The 17,848-nt window shown below is 42.0% G+C and overlaps 1 protein-coding gene across 3 annotated transcripts in view; it reads left to right on the top strand.

The window, feature by feature from the left end:
- STAC (SH3 and cysteine rich domain) overlaps window positions 1–17,848 on the top strand; it is an 85,370-nt gene that overhangs the window by 43,096 nt on the left and 24,426 nt on the right. For all 3 annotated transcript variants that reach the window (XM_080384931.1, XM_080384930.1, XM_080384932.1), the window contains exons 3-5: window positions 10,259–10,359; window positions 12,602–12,683; window positions 14,417–14,532. In XM_080384931.1, coding sequence (XP_080241057.1) covers window positions 10,259–10,359; window positions 12,602–12,683; window positions 14,417–14,532 — 299 coding nt within the window. The remainder of the gene's footprint in view (window positions 1–10,258; window positions 10,360–12,601; window positions 12,684–14,416; window positions 14,533–17,848) is intronic.

The raw sequence follows: 17,848 nt of genomic DNA, 5'->3' as shown, positions 1-17,848 counted from the left end.
GTTTGTGTTCACAATTTCAGCTATTTTTTGATGATGACCGCTCCTAAATCTGAGTATGTGTATTGACCCAGCTCTGTTAGTAAGATCCAGCTATGTGTCAGTGCCATCAAACACACTGATCTGCTTTTCTTTTTTCCCCTCCAAATTATGTCTTCAGTGACTTTCCACTAACAGCTCCTGTTGCACTGGAAATCGTTTTGCTAAAAGGAAGGTTATCTGTTGAATTTTGCTAGTATTTTTTATAGGTTACATCATTGCACAGCCAGACAGTTGCAGCTACCAAGCCTATTGCTACCCCTATGGCTTTCCTTATCTCTGATAGTGGTAAGACAATTATGGTCAACATTAATTAAGATTTTTTTGGACAACAGGCCACGTATTCATGCTAGCACAAACCACATGTGTAGATGAGAGAAGCTACAGCTTGAGGTGGCTTAGCTTGTTCCTAGTTGAATCCAGGGTGAATTTAGATAATGCAAATATTTTCTAACTGTGGACAGTTTATGAGTGATGCACTGAATTATTTATGTTGGTAGACAACATGTTAGCAGATATTTGGTGTTTTTGTTTTAATGATTTAAAAGTATAGAAACAAAGTAAAATTTGAGCTTAATGTCCATGTTTTTTGCTCCCCAGATTGACCCCTAGGCAAGTAATACTCCTTTTGCATTACTGGGCTGCAGAAACTTTTGTACAATTATTTGTCAGAAACTTAAACAATGATTGATGCCCCGTGGAAGTGTACTTGTAGGTGTGCTTTAGGCCAGCATTGATATGTGTCAAGTATTAAATTCTCTCAGGTCGTAACAGTGAAGGCTGAGATTGCCTCTTTGAGCAGATGACAGTAGCAAAAAAAAAGTGTTTTTCTGCCCAACTTGTGTGATTTCACTGAAATCAGTAACTATTTGTGGAAAAAGAAAAATTAAAAAATTACACTTGCATTGAAAAGTTTTGTTTCAATGTTTTTCCACATTTCCCATTTAATTATTCAGTTTCAAGGCTGCTGTGGATAAGAAACTGAAACTCTGTTATAAAATGTGATTGTAAAATTCTGTGAAGAAGCAACACATTGTGATTAACTGTAAAAATAACTTCCCTCAAAACTGATTCCACCAAACTGGTACAACTGCCCAGTCAGTTAATAACAGCGGTGCCCTGGATCATCTCTAGTCTGAGCAAATCATGCTGACACACCTGTAGCTTCTGATGAAGTCCTCAACTATGTGTGATCCAAGGGAAGAAACAGCTTCGGAGCAGAAGCCTGTGTGTGGCCAGATCCTGGCCATGCACTAGATTTTTGGGTGGAGTCACGTGTCATCATCTTCTGTTGCTCCACTCTCCAGCTCCATCACTAGCTACTGGGAAATGGGCGGAAGAGGGAGAGAGGGGACTGGTGGCCATGGTGAGTCACACACCAGCATTTCACATGCGAGGCCCACCACTGCCAGTCTGTGCTAACAAAGACCAGGAACAACGAGAGGTTGCACTGATGAGGGAACATTTTTGCTGCAGGAGGAAAGAGCCAAAAACCTCAGCAAGTTTGCAACAGCAGAAGGCCAGAGAGTAAGTGACTATTTACATATCAGGCGTATTTTTGAACTAAAACTTTCAGTCTTAATTGATTGTTCTAACCTCCTGGCATGTAGCAGCCTCTCATTTCAAGCTCATTGGTGATGGAGCTCTGTAAGCAACAGGCAATGTTAAAAACCCATTAGCAGACCAGAGAGGATATTAAATCCCTTTGCTGAGGGCAGACTGTTCTTTTGTTTCATAACTCTTTTCCCACGTTTTCAGCAAGCCCAGAGCCCTGTTCTTCATTTCCCAGCATAGTTTTTGTTCAGATGTTGGGTTTCCATTTTTTAACTCCTCTATAATAGTACAAGGCCCTTGAAAGATCAAAATTTTGGCATGTAAAAGTGGCCATACAAAATTCAACTTCTTTTTCAAAGCATCTCAAAACACAAAATAAAGGCTTTAACTGAATGGCTTTTCATTTCGACACATGTAAGAACATAGGTACAAATACCTAAGCCTGACAACAGGGAGATCTTGTTTGAAATCTGACTTTCATTATCTTCATCTTAAGAAGAGTTACTGAACACACTGTGTTTACTAATTTTACTGAAACCAAGACCATCTGCTTATCCTCCTTTGGGACACCACACCAGGTTTAATTTGTTCATGTTTTTTTGTCCTGTTCAGCTCTGGTACCATCATCATCTCTGGAGCAGTTCAACATCACCTCCCATAGGCAAGTCTATATCCACCTTCTTTGAGCTATTTTTCTTCTCAGCAAAGCAAGCCTGTGCAAAGATCTGAAATTACAGGCTCCGCAATCTAGGAAATTGTCTAGAAATTTGTCTATAAAATTGTCTGGAAAAACAGGTGTGGAGATAGCAGTGTCAGTTTGTTTAAAGGACGTTAGATATGGTTTAACATGTTCGGGTTTTAGAGGACTTGGACTTTCTCTTTCAATAACAGTTAGTTGTTAGTTTATTTATCATGGCATTCCAGCATCTTAATTAACATTTAGATGATCAAAAACCTGAGATGATATTTTAAGAACACGGAGGTGGATATTTCCTTTCAGGGACAGACATTTATAGCAAAGCTGCTGAATATGTGAAAAGCGCATTGCAAAAAAACCCTCTTGTGGTCAAATTTTTCAGCACAGGGCAGTAAGTTTCATCATCTTCTGATCACCAGGCATCAAGAATGAGAATCCCTTTTGCACTTAAAGACAGGAAAGGCCTATTTGCATTTTAAGTAAGTCTCATTGTTCCTGAACGACAGAATAAAAGGTCTGGCAGCATTGGAAGTTCTTTGTCAAGGAGTTGCAGAGTAGATTTGTAAGAGGACTAAAGGCATTTCCTTTCCCTGATATGTATGTTTTAAAACCATGAAGTTAGAAAGGACTTTATTTTAGCAGGGATATTTTTCTTCTCTGTAACAGTCTTAAAGAAAAACCTGCCTATTACTGCCTCAGTTTTTTCTCAGCATGTCGTTTCTAAAGAAAACTATGTCGCTAGTTCTAATGTTATGCACTGTTTTGTAGCCTGCCTACATGCAAGGCAACTTTGCTATTTAAACATCGGATATTGTGATGGGGAAATTGGGTTGGGGTAGGCACTCAAACAGACCCACACCTCTCAGTAACATCTAACCTGAAATATATTAATTTGGCAGGACAGGTACCATGGTTGGCCATCAAGTCCTATTGTACAGAATGTAAATATATGACTCCTAACTTCTCCTCCCACCCATTTGGTTTAGACAGACACAAGGTGGACTCAGGGTAACAGGTAACTCCAGCCAGTCCAGGTGTCAAGTCCAGACTTGGCAGCTTGGTCCCAAATGGAGGGTTCCTCTTCTAGCTCCCACATGTTGTTGAATGTCCCTGTACAGTGTACCCCCATCCCAAGCAGCTACTGACTTAGCCTGCCCACAACTCTGCACATTTTGAACTGGTAGATTTAACCATAAAAACAAACAACAAAAGAAAACAGCAACAAAAACACACAAAAAAACCAACACAACCTATCCAGCCCCTATTAAAGACCTTTGAAGTCAATCCCATGCTGCCTAAACCAGATTTTTGCCTGGTTTTCTCTGTATGTTTTGAACTTTTTCATTGTATGCTCCTGTCGTTCATCCATAGAGTGCCTTCGCCACAATGTTCAAGTAAGTGTAGAATATTGAGTCAGGTCAAAAGAGAAAAGTATCTGTAAAGGGCCTCCTTAAAAAAAGAACATTGATCCTTTTGAATCATCAAAAAGACAAAGCCAAGAGCTGCCATGATACATTTATCTGTGGGCCAGTTAGGAACAACATACAGCAGACCGCAAAATTATTATGTTCTCTTTTGATTACTTTTTTGAACAATCCATTCGGTCCTGTATTTGGCAGTGGGAAGTGCAATGGCAGAATTGCTAATAGTTCTGGTAATTTTATGTGAGGTGAATATTTGTGTATCAGTCAACATACAAGGCAACTGTGCATCCATCAGCTTGTGTTATCAGTCAGGCACTGCAGATGGCAATGGCTTCTAACAGCAAACCATCTAGGCTGGCTGGGGAAATCTAGGTTCAGGTTTGAACTATAGCTCGCCTGATGACCAGGTAAGGACCTGTGCCTCTGTCATCTCCATGATGTCAGCTGGGGCAGGCAATGGGGTCCCAGCATCAGCTAAAAAAAAAAGAAGCAGGAGGGTGCCAGGTATTAGGGCAGAGAAAGGGGGAAATTCCTGAGGTAGAGGGGGGCACCTGAGGAGGCTGAAGGACAAAGAAGGGCAAGCAAAGGGATGCCCAGCTCACCCCTGCAAACCTAATGATTTAGGGTAATTAGGCTCAAGATTTTTAAGTTGGGTGTGGACGTCCTCTGTGGCAAATGCCATCCACTGATCTACCAACTCTTGACTGAAGCAGAGCAGGGGAAGGAGGAGGGCGAGCGCTTGTCCAGCAGCAGCCAGACATGGAAGCAGGCAGTAGCCGTAGAGGAATTTTTAAAGATACTCTCCCTTTCACCATCACAGTTTTTACACAAAAACAATTGATTAAAAATTAAGAAGGGGGCAGGAGGGAAGGTTGCTCAAATACATAGATATGACTGCAAGGGCACCAGTGCCATTTCAGGGACTTATCTCTCTCTTTCTAAGGTGACATCCTATACCCTTCGCTGCTTCAATACTGGCCCAGCTTGCTTAAAATTCTCCATTTCCCATAAATTCCAGCATGGAGATAAATTTCTGGTCACAATTGTAAATGTGCTTGGGGAGGAAGGGGTAAGGCACTTATTATTTTTATCAGCTTCCCACAGCAGAAGTTGTTCTACAGAAAAATAAGTAATTTAAAATGTATTTATTTCTTAAAGTTTTAAATCAAAACAATTTCTGACTGGCATTTTCCTTTCAGCTGGAATGATACAAAATAGTTGTTGGGTCATAGCTGGATTAGTTGGAGGTGACAGTCTCTATATGTCTTTTTCTTTCTTTCTTTTATAGACCTGAATCTTTTTATGCTATCCTTTTCTTTTCCCCCACTTTGGCACAAATGCCTAATATATAGTTACCTTTATACAGTTAGCATAACATCATGTCATTACTAAAATCTGCGGTTTTCTTTCCAATTTCTCCAGGCTGTAGGGCTCGTTCTCCCTCTCTAGCTGTTAATCTTATGTTGAGCCTCAAAACAACAGGCAAAAAACACCAACTAATGGTGCTGCGGCTCTAGTGGTGCTGGCTAAGAGGGTGATAAACGTTCCCTTCTCATGTGTGTGACAAACAATTCCTTTGCATTCCTTAAGATAAATGTCACTTTCCTGAAATGCAGAGTAGTTACTAAATTATTTTTAGAGGAGAGACAGACATAAAGACTGGGAATCAGATTCTGCCCCATCTCTGTCCCTCGCTGCCTCCAAACCTTTCCATTCACCTATATTGAGGTGTTCTCTTTCCATTTAGACTTCCTCAGAAAAGGCTTAGATTTACAAAAGCGATGCAGTGTGGCATTTTGGTAGTATTTACGGTCAGATTATCAGAACAGTTTATGCCTCTATTTTCCATGGCTGTTCTGGAAAACCTAGCCGTTGGTTTAGACATTCAAATGGGAGCTGACCCAGTCGTAAAGTGTTTCTAGCAAGGCATTATTAAACATGACCCTCTTCTCAAAACAACACATCCTTCCAGTGCTGGGTGTCTGGATGCATTAGCTTGTGTCTGAAGAAAATGACTGTGGCAGAACCTCATTTGTAAGTTTATTTAAGAGCTACTCAGGTATCCTGACATCAAATTTCCTTATTTGCTTCCGGCGAAACACTTTTTCTTTTGTCAGTTTTGGCTTTTTCATTTGCAAAAAGAATACCAGCCTTTACAGACTGTGAGATAATAGATACATAAATACATAGGACACAGAGGACATATGTGCAAATGTAATTGTGAGTGGGGTTTTTTTATATGAATTTCACAACCACATTGACAATTATGTTTACGGGCATTACAGGGCAGTCAAACATTTCCAATACTTTCCATTCTAAATGCCCGGTTTTAGAAGCTTGCAATTTTTACAACTTAAACTCCAGAATCTGGATCAAATAGTGCCATATCAGTGACACCTCTGACAGTTTTACCCATTAGTCTCTCAAATGTGAGCCATCCCATCCAAGTTCTGGCAAACATGCTCATATTGCAAGGCATAAAGAGACAAAGACAGTGAGCCCATAAGAAAGCCCATGAGGCTATTAATCACCTTCCATTTGGAATTAGGATAATATGGTACTCAAGAGATGATGCTTAAGGACACACATAAAAGGTGTATTGAATAGAGCTGCCCATTCATTGAACACTGTCCGCCCTGTTCAGTGAGCAAAGTGTGTCTTGAATAAAAATAGTTACAATCACATCCCTAGATTGCAATCAAAAAGCGGCTGAGCGAAACCTTTGTTCTGGCATGCTCAGCATTTAACAATTTGATTAAGTAACCTTAGTAAGGGTCTTAGGAGAAGAGAGTGGGAGGGATGATTACTTTTTGAAGGTAATAGCAAAGAGTCAATCAAAGCTGTTAGTCTACTCCCCCTTTGAATGAATACCAGAGCAAAAAGTAATTAGGGTACTCCAACTTCAGCTTGTTTGTTAAGCTTTTAGTGCCTCTATTTCTGATCCACCACAAACTGAAATGATTCCAGTTGGACTAAGACATTTCAGTGAGTACTTTATACCAGTAGCTTCCAGCTGTGCTTTAAGGTTGGCATAGGGAATATTTGCTAGTGGGAATAAATGGTAGGCTGCAATCAGGCTGTCAGCTATTTAGTGGGGCAGGAAGCAGTGCCCCAGACAGTGATGGTTGGGCTTGCAGGTCATCAGAATACATTCAGCAGAAATCCCTGCGGAGAATGTTTTAGTATCCCAGACTTTACTACTTCTGCAGTAACACTGCCCCTTCCAGACACTGCTGTGGCCATCCCAAATGTGAACTCGCTCCTTACTCTCCCCCTTCCCCATGCTTCTGTCTACAGAAAGATTAACCTAGAGGGAATAAGAACACCACAGAGAGGCTTTAAAATTCAAACAACCCCTGGTACCTTATGGCAGATAAGTGAAATTATGCAAATTCCCTTCAAATAATCTGCCGCATTATAGTGTTGCTATTATTAATATTATTGTTGTTGTTGTCATTGTCATAATTTTTTACTTTTAGTCATTAATACCACTTAAATTCTACTATTTAGTGTATGTTTAGACCAAATTGCTAGCTTTCTCACGCTCTCTGGGGGAATTTATTGGCAAATAATGTTTCAACACATCGCTATATCCTGTGCTACTACTATAGCCATAATGAAATATTCTCTTATACTAGAATAACTGTAGGCCTCTCAACGTACTTACTCAGCTTTTCATAGCTGGTTTGCAAGATCCATGTTCTACCTGCTTTTTCCCCATTTCAAATTACCAGGATGCCTTCCAAAACTAGCTCCTTTCAGGCAACTGTAAGGTCAACAAGTTTGCCTACATGGGAGGCCAAAACCTGATGCAACAGGTCAAACCCTGGTCCCATTTAAAACTATACCATATGTTTTCCATAACGTGAGCTGTCGCTCTGCCTCAGTTCTGAATATCAGGAGCTGTTGGGTCAGATACATTGCCAATATCTAGTTGTCTAATCTCTGATGTGCAGTTTTGAAATAGCTTAGTCATGATTCTCTGAGGAGGTTTGATTTAGTGTGATGGAGATCAGAAACTGAAGAAGAAAGCATTATCCTGGGGAAAAAAGAAAATGGGTCTTGCAGAAATGCCATTTACAGAGCCTGAGAGATTGTAGTTAAATGTAAATACAGTATAAATGTTGCTTCTTTAAGCCCTTTAGTTATAACTCAGCAAGAGGCAGGGAGATACATGCAAATTATTTCCAAGCTGCCTAGTCCCACAGTAAACCATGTAGTTAGAAATGACAAGGAATTAAAAGACGAAAGCTTTTGGTAGTTATAGGGAATTTCATTTCAATTTACAAAGACTTCTTGTAGACTCAAGTGTGTGATTGAAATACTTTTGCTCTCTTTGAAGCCACTACTTACCTACCCACAGGTAACAAATGGCATTCAGCAATAGAAATACAGCATTGCTCTTCTGTACTTTGTCTTACTCATTTTCACATGACCACAGATTTCTGTTCTGAAGAAGCTGGGTTTTGATTTTTGAAAATAACACAGACAATTTGCATTCATTTTCCATGTCATTTGGATACACAGTTATATTGGTAAATGTGTATCTTCTGTGATCACATGGCTATAACATGTAAAGCCCAATATCCACCTTGTAATGTTAATACTAAAATGTCTGGAAGAGCGTAAAACAGCCAGCAGAAAGGACTGTGAGCCTGCTTGCCTTTTCAGCTGAATCTCTGAAGTAACTTGGTAAAGCAGGTGAGAGTTATGCCAGTGCAGAACAGTGTAAGAGGAGAATTGGATCTAGTGTAAGCACTGACACTAAATACGTGTTCTATAGGCAAAGCATGATGCTGTTTTCCTTTTTTACATTCCACCTTATAAATATAATACTAAAATGTGGAGAAAGCCCTGTTTCCTCACTGTGTCAGTTGTTGACCATCAGGAAGGGTGATTCAGCATTTCAGCATCAGTAATAAAAGCACAAAGCCACAGACATCAATATTAGTTTGAGTATGTGTTATTGAAAAGAAACTATAACTGAAAAAAAACTCACAGCACAGTAATACAAGTGGAGCTGTGCAGGGGGAAAAAATAAAACAAAACCAAGGATGTGTTCTTCTAGTAAATCCTGTGTGTACTAGGAAAAAAGACCCCAGGAATGAGGCTAGATGTCTGCACATACTGAGAGGGGGCTGAGAGGCACCGAGCAGATGCTGACCCTGTTCCATGGGCATCCCTGGGGTGCACCACACATTCAGCCCCATTCAGTTCTCGTCTTTCCAACAGTCTCAGGAGGAAGGCAGGGAGGATGTTGGTTCCCTGTCCTACAAGAAGCCCAGAAGTGAAGCATCTGAGCCAGGCATGCTGCAGCCACCCCTAGCTGCTCCAGCCTGCCTTGATCTGGCTTGAAAGTGGCCACTTCAGGAACCTTTTTCCCTGAAAACAGTCCTGTTAAGGCTCAGGTTTTGTCACCGAATTGATGAGCCCTTCCCTGAAGTGCTTCTTTCAGACACAGCAATTACCTGAATGAAAGTCAACAGCATGTACATGGCGTTGACTACTCAAATAACCAAAAGCTACATGAGTACTTTCAGATGTAGGATCCTTCTGACTAATATTACTATCACGTGTGACTAATGAGGGCTAGTTAAAATGTCAAGAGTTTGGGGGTTTTTTTTTTACTACCTTTTTTCTTACTCACTCTCGCAGTAGATGATAATGAACTGACATGTTGTTTACTCATTCCATTTAAACAGTCCTGTGGGGACAAAAGAGTTGCCATAGCCTAACTGCTTCTGCGTAGTTTAGGAAGTCTTATGAGTGTTCGAACAAGGGTGGTTTTGCCTGGAAGCAAACAGACTTGGTTCTCTCACTTAAGAGTAGGTTGACGTTGAAGATAATGCAGAGCTACTGTTCCCAAGTGGGAGAAGACTGCTTCTGTAAGGCAAAATTTCCCCTGGAGTTCCCCTACCTGATGCACTGAACTTTTCCACTGCCAGTGAAGGAAAGCAAGGTCAGACCCATGGCATTCTTACTGTCCCACCCAGGGATGTGCAAGGAGTCCCTCCTGCACCTTCCCAGCACTGGCCCAGGGAGGTGACGGCAGTAGTTCCCGGGTACGTGGGCAGGCGATGGTAAAGGGAGATGGCTTAGCCTTCTCACCCAGCCCAGGAGATACCTCTCATCTGCAAAACCTGGCCCTCCACTGATGGCCTGGCTCCCCAGGGCAGCTCCTTCAGTGGCTCACTCAGCCATGCACGGCTCTCAGGCTGAGTCCTTTCAAAATAGCAAAGGGATTTTGGTTGCTATTCATGAGGCAGAGACATCACTGATAAGACTACTATACAATAGAGCATAATCCAATATATATCTAAAGGCAGCAAGAGCCTAGGAAAGGGCCTGGGGCATAAATGCCTAAAATTGAGAGACCATAAGGAAAATGCATGTATAAATGTATATGAATAAAATCAGGCAAAGTGAAGAATGCTGTCAATATTTTCTTTACTGCAGCTGACCTCCCCATCGGTTCTTTCAGGTCGTTCGTTAAACGCATGGAAACTATTGATTTTGTCTAATTAAATCATTGCCGTGCATTTCACAGGGACAAACACTAAGCACGGACTGCGCTGTAAGGCTTGTAAGATGAGCATCCACCACAAGTGCGCAGACAGTATTGGACAACAGCGTTGCATGGGCAAGCTGGTAAGTGAGCAGCTCAGGGCAGCAAGTGCAGTGGGAGGCAATGGTTTGTGCTGGAGCCACTTTGTGTGCCTGGCCCCCTGGCTGGCATTCAGCTGGTGCGTTGGCAGAATAGATGCCAGGCCACTTCACTGAGGCTGGGAAAGCAAAGCCAGGTGGTGCCCTGTTACCAGTTTGGGCAATTGCTGCTACTCAAAAACCTGAACAAAACTGAAATGCAAAATCTGGTGGGCTTCGTGGATGTGAAAATAACTACATAATCCAGATTTAGCTAAATAACAGAATTAATTCACTTGATTTAAACTGTTCTTGGTGTAGCGTAAATCTCTCAAGAAATGCTATAAATTAGCCAAAATATTTTGATAGAGTTTAACAAATGAAAAATCCTTCAAGTTACGTTTTATTGGCTTTTCCACTGCTAGGGCTTGAAGGGAAACTATAATTCATCTTAAAAAGAAAACCAAAGGATATTTCACAGTGAGATACTACAGAGTCTGAAGCAGTTTCTCAGTAGGAGAGGCTGGGAGGAGACCTGCCCCTGGATAGACACAGCACCTTAGTGCTTGGGTCACATTTTGAGCAGCAAATTCTCATTATTGGTGAAGGCAGGCCACTGTGTTTGAGATGATTGTAACCCAGCTCAACAACTTTTAATGGGAATATGGTTCTTTTGGTTATTTTGGAAAAAGAACTTGGGAAAATGACCATTTGTAATATGAAAACTGTATACATATGTTCATGTTTCAGATGTTCTCGAATTTGTTGCAACCTGAAACAAATATGAGCTAAACCCAAAGAGTTTCACTGTGTTAAATGGTGAAAAAATGCAAGCATTGACTTCAAAAGGGCCACAAAACCCATCTTTCATGGGAAAAATCTTTTCTCTCCAAGAGTATTCAGTGAAAGCTGTTGTTGTTTATACATCTGATGCAAATCTTTATGCCTTCAAACCATAATCACTGTCCTCGTGTGAGGCATTCTGGTATAGGAAGTTGGTCTGTGAGGAGCTGAATGACCCCACTGCAAGCCCTGGACAAGCCAAGTACTAAATCATATGAGTTGTTTCACGTATTTCTTGATTCCAGCCTCAGCTCTGGTGGTCAACAGTTTACCAAAGTGGAAAAGTAGCGGCCAGATTTACAGCAGAAAGTCATTCAGCAAAGTCACAGGTGTTTCATAAGCTGATGTTGTATCTGAAGCAGTTTGGGAGCAAACTAAGGCTAGAGAATCTGGAATTATTCATCTAAGAAACCAAATTTATCAATACCCTCATTCCTTCTCAATCTATACTGCAGCTCATTAGCAAAAGAACTAGTTGTCTATTGGTTTTTTGATGTATACTGAACATAGGATATGGAAAATATGCACATCTCCACGAGGCTTTACTCACAGCGACTGGAAGTTCTTAAAGCCTGCCAAGATTAGAAAGCTGAGAGCCCATCTGTGAATCTCTGACACCTTGAAGGGCATTTCCAAAGATTTAGATGTTAGCACCTTCATTTGAGGTACTTAGCCTTTGCCTGACACATTTGCTAGCTAAGTGAGTAAATAGAGAGGTCGTAGGAAATGTCTAACCTACCTTCTAAGAATGGTTTTTCGAGTGGTATGGGGCACCATTACTTGCCATATTGTGATATTCTTTAATGCTATAGCTTTAGCTTTTGTACTGTGTTTCTCTACAAGTGGACATTGAGGAGACATCTGTTGACGAGTTAGGCAGTTTTTTGACCTTACAAGACAAAAAAGAAGAAAAAAGAAAAAAAAAAGTCAGTCAGCAGCAATCCTTAGAAAAATCTATAGAAAGGCTCTAGATTCCTTGGGTTTCATAAGTGCACGTATGGAAACAAGAGTATTTGGAGTTAGTGTGGGGAAGAATAGGCACATGTTTTGCAAATACAAAACAATGCAAATTCACATTATATAAGAAAAAAGGGAGAGGGGAAACTTCCCAGAACCTCTAATGATTCAGCACTTCTCCTGCAATTAATTAGTGCTGCTTTTGTGTAAGACAAAGGGGAGCTGAATATGAGCCACTCCTTCCACATAAGTACGGGAAATGGTGAGGTTTTTTCCAGGAGAAAAACCAAATAAACCCCTGATCTCTAAACCCCATACCGACTCAACAACAGGAGCAAATTTCTAGCCTTGTTACACTGTTACACCACTAGCCAAAGAGCTGAGGTTGTTTCTACTGTCAGTCATGACAGCAATGCACTTCACTTGCTTTTGCTTTCTCTCCCTCCAGCCAAAGGGATTTCGACGGTACTACAGCTCACCACTACTCATTCATGAACAGTTTGGCTGCATCAAAGAAGTGATGCCTATTGGTAGGTTGTGATTGCTTTTCTGTTCAGTCTTCCATTGGCAGTGCTCTGCAACAGCAGCGGCAGACTTCCAGCCATGGTATTTACCCTCAGCAGCCTTCCAGCTCCTTTCAGTGACTGGATGTCCTTCTGCCATCTCAGGAAAGGACCACTTCAAAGATACAAAGCTGGAAGAGGAGAGGGTGTGTTTATTGTGTGTTTTGCTCAAACCCCCGTTCCATAATCTCTTAAAAATTACCCTGTTTATAATAACTATCTGAGATCAAGGTAGGAAGTTAAAAGGGAAGAAACACTGGAACATTGAGGTGAAGGTCTGAGCTGGGAAAGAACCAGGTAAATGACAGAGATCAAAATATCAGGAGGCATTCAAACCACTGGTCTGGCTTTGGAGGGGTGTTGCTTGATTCCTATCCTTTTTCACCCACACTTCTTACTTTCCTTGTATTTTTCTTTATTAACCATGCCTACACGTTGCCTGAGTGTGTATAGGCATTTAATAGACCAGATTCTGCTCTCTGTAATACCAAATTCCTGAAAAGAAACATTTTTGAAATGGAGAAGTTGAGTTCATTCTGGAAAATAATTTTCCCCACCAGTCCTCTGACCAGGTAAGCCTGGCAGTACAAAAAATGAAAGCCAAAATTAGGCAGTCAGTTTTAAATTACTTCTCTGAGGACATTTGCTTTGTTGGTTTTGGCAGCTTAAAAAAAAAAAAATAGTACGTTACATGGATCTCATCTATGGTTCTATTTCTAAAAAAACCACCTTTCAGTTTTGTCAGAAGTAATAGAAACATTTTGAACAAACTGGCTAAAAAATGTGGTGTGCTTTGCTCTCATCAAAATCCCGTGTATTTTGTCAGTACTTTGCCCAAAAATTCCCTCCTTCTAAGTAGTGCTACCAATGTACTGTATTCTCCACATCTACTGCCTTGTACTGCAAGGGAAGCCGAGGTCTAATAATGCAGTATGTAGAAGAGAGTTTGAACCGAATTTGCTCATGCCAGTTGAAGGAGACATCCATTTCTCTGCCATGGGAGATGACTTTTGGGGCCAACTATGAGGGGGAGTGGAAGCAAGACTTGAACAGACATTTGCCAGTGGGGATAGTGGCCTTTCTGTCTACACCTAGACTGAGCTGAGCAACTTCAAGCACATTCCAAGAGCAGGTCCCTACTCATGCCTACCTCCAAGCCATGTGTCCCTGCAGTAAGGCCATCGGTACCTTTCAAGGAAGATCCACATGAGCCAAGTAGGAACATTGAGAGGGTAGATGGATAAAAGAGATGGTTCACCCATACCACAAGGACGCTCAGGCACAATGCAAGGTTTTTCCCTTCAAGCATCTACTGTTGAGAGCAGTCCAAGAGGTCAGTGGTAGGAATAGGGAGCAAACATTGATTAAAGCCTCCCGGTACTTTGCCTTGCTTACCTCAGAGTAGGCAGCATCAGTGGTGATTAAAGAAGGAGGATGGCAGGTGGAGAGAGACCAAGCAATGGCTGGGACCCGCAGAGCCTGTATGAGGGGAGGACAATCTTTATGGGAGTAGAGAGGCAGCAGAAAATGGATAGCAAAAGCCGCTTTCACTATGTTAAACACTTTTTATCAGGATAGTCTCTCAACTTGTGCCTAAGCATATAGCCTAGCATGTTGGTAGAGGCAGGTGTTTCTCCAAGTGGAACAGGAACATGACTGGTTTCAAGGGATTGATGCATGTTTTGCTCCTTCTGTTGCAGCCTGTGGAAATAAGGTTGACCCAGTATATGAAACCCTCCGCTTTGGGACATCCTTAGCCCAGAAAACCAAAAAAAGCAGTTCTGGAAGTGGGTCTGACTCTCCCAACAGGAACTCTGTAAGTACCCCACATCTTTTTCCCATTTCTTTCTAGAGGAGCAACAGGTTCACTCATTCACAGGAGTTTGTATCAATGTTCATAAAACTTGTGTTTCAAATGGGGAGGGGGGTGGGGATCTCTCAGCTTCCAAAATCGCAGAATGGTTTGGGTTGGAAGGGACCTTAAAGATCATCTAGTTTCAACCTCCCTGCCATGGGCAGAGTCTGGCCTTGAACACTGCCAGGATGGGCCATCCACAGGTGCTTTGGGCAACTTGTGCCAGTGCCTCACCACCCCCACAGTAAAGAACTTCTTCCTAATACCTAATCTGAATCTACCCTCTTGCAGTTTAAAGTCATTGCCCCTTGCCCTGTCACTACATGCCCTTGTAAAAAGTCCCTCTCTAGCTTTCCTGTAGGCCCCCTTTAGGTACCAGAAGCTGCTATAAGGTCTCCCCAGAGCCTTCTTTTCTCCAGGCTGAACACCCCAAACCCTCAGCCTGTCTTCACAGGAGAGGTGCTCCAGCCCTCCCATCATCTTTGTGGCACTCCTCTGGACTTGGTCCAACAGGTCCATGTCCTTCTTATGTTGCTGGCCCCAGAGCTGGACACAGCACTCCAGGTGGGGTCCCACAAGAGCAGAGTAGAGGGGGAGAATCACCTTCCTGAACCTGCTGACAAGAAAACGTGTTATTTTTGCAAACTCAGGTTTTAAGTATCTTTTCGATAACTCTTGAGAAAAAGAGAAAAATACAAATTAAATTAATAATCTTCTTTTATCAGATTGGAAAAAAAGAATTATATTCTTTTGATTTTGCATATCTGTGTAAAAGTCGAACAGAGATATTTAACTGTTGTGCTGTACTAGATGCATACTGCCTGTTGTTGATGGTGGGCATTTACCCTTTATTCAAGCGATAGAGATGGGCTGGAGTCCTCAGAGCCTAGATTTAAAAGTACGAGCTCCACAGTACAAACCCAGAAAAAGTTAAGGCACTGGTCCTGCAACAAGGCGTGGGACTGACACCTTCACATTTGCCCGGTGTAGATTCAGGAAGGAGGCATCACCAATCTGAGTTTTCCTCTCAACACCCAGATACAGGCAGGGGACTCAGCCTGTTGGATCCACACAGGGAGATTTTCACTTTCATGTTAATCTTTGTCACTCACTCCCTCCTATCATAAAAGTCACTTTCTTCATGATCGTGGCAGAAGAGCTGGAGAAGGAGGACAAGTGAAACAATCGTTCCCTTAGCTCTGTCTTTTCTGAATCCATACCTAGTTCAACAGTAACAATTACTAATTTCTTCCTTATAGAACTGGGTTTTCCAAAATGGTTGGGCCCCATGAGATCAGAAGTTCATTCCTAGTGTTGAAAGAACATGTCTTTCATGTTCTCATGAACATGTCTCTCACCTCTCATAAATGGGCACTTAAGCCTATGCTTGAGGCTCTCCTTTTTTCCCCAAGATCCTCCCCACTCCACTCCCCTGCCAGAAAGAAAAACCCAAAAACCCGATCCACACCTGAATACTCTGGAGGCTAAAGCTGATTGTCAGGTCTAAAAATCAGACTCACATTATCTGACAATCTCTCCTGCACTCACCTCAGAATAAAAACCACCAGGCACAGAGACATAATGAGACTTGGTGTCCCAGCCTCATAGCAAATACTTATATGTTTAATTTAAAGTTGTGCTAATATCTGTATATGTTAGGTAAAACATCTGCCTGGCACTTGAATGTATGCTTACTCACGTGGCTCGACTGTAACCTCAGGTGTATAGGGGACCTCTAAACAGATGCCCGTTTGTGCCAGGTGGGAAACAAGGCAGACAAATTTAAATGAGAACAAAGTGAAATCTCCAAGGGAGTTATTAAAGGACATGTACTCTATCCATCCTTGTTTGTCCCTTAAAAGGAATTTGGTGGCTTCCATTCTTTTTTAAAACCCAAAATGACTCTAGAACTGCCACATGGCGATTACAGTTCTTTCTTTCAATTATTTAATTTACATTGAAACAGAAGTTCTACAAATGTAATTATTGCTTTCTAAATCAATAAAACATTCTGTTGAATTATAAATGACAACTCAAGCGTAGAAATCACGAATGCTGTGTCAGCTTGCCCTAGGGAGCTGATCATAACTAGGTGGGGTGTGGGTATAGAATGAGGAATGCAAGTTCATTATGGGAATTTCTTCAGGGTATTGAGGCTGAGAGAGAATTTAACGTGTCAGTGTGCAGAAAATAGAAGATATTAGAGACCTGAATAAACAGACATGTGAAAACATCACTTTTGCCAGTGCAAGCCTGTGGATTGAGATAAGGATAAAAAACAGGGGCAGGCACAACCCGATCCAAGTGATGGGGCCATGGAGCTTTACAGCTGTGATGTGTGACCCAGGAGCAGGCACCGACCAGTGACCAGAGCAGGGAGGTGACACAGAGCATCTACAGCCCAGGTGAAAATGCACTAGAGAATGTGAGCTAGTAGTAGTGACCTTTCCCCAGTGGTCCTCACTTCTGTGCTGCTCTGCTCCTCTCCAAGCAGAAGCAGCAATGCAGCTGTGAGGCTCACAGCAGCACAGGGGCTTTGTGGCTGGGATATGCCCCAGCCCTGGGAGCTGGGGAGTGCTTCAAGGTTCTGCCATGTCACCAAACCAGGGACGTGACACCAGGGATCCTACCTCACCTCGCAGGTGTGTCCAAGCTGTCAAAGGGCTAGCTCTGGGTCAAAGCAGCATAGCTGCTGCTGCTGAAGGTACTTGAAAGCAAAAGCGACTAGCCTAGGAGCCATGCCTTCCTTCTACATCCATGCAAGCTTCCAGGACTGCAGTTCATGTTTCTGCACAGAGTAGAGATAACAGTCTTGCTCTGAACTAGTCGAGGTATTTTTAACATGACTGAGCAGTGTGGACGCACCCACTGTGATTTTTCAGCCTGGATTCTGCATTTCCCATAAAAGAAAGTGGCCATATGCTCCAGATTTACTACCTACTGCTTCCTTAAAAAATGTGCTTCTGCAACCCACATTTTACAGAAAGTCACTTGAGGTGATGTAAATGTAATTCCAGCTCTTGTTAGCTTTTCGTGGATCAGCTCCTCCCAAAAACAGCTTTGCACCTCTGCCATTTCTATTAGACCATTTGTTATCTAGCTGTTGACTGAAAAATCATTAAAAGTAACTGAGGTACTTCAGGAGATTTTGGATGAGGTATAGACTGAAGAGACAGTCACTGCACATCCTGTAAGCACTAGTACCCACCCAAATGTGAAACTAATCAGCAATTAGGAAGCTAGTCTATGAAGACTGAAGAACATGCTGCAGCAATGA

The sequence above is a fragment of the Falco punctatus genome, assembly GCF_963210335.1.
Source record: "Falco punctatus genome assembly, chromosome: 4".
NCBI classification, from domain to species: domain Eukaryota; kingdom Metazoa; phylum Chordata; class Aves; order Falconiformes; family Falconidae; genus Falco; species Falco punctatus.
The sequence above is the reverse complement of the archived record's forward strand: the minus strand, read 5'-3'. Positions and strand labels throughout refer to the sequence as shown.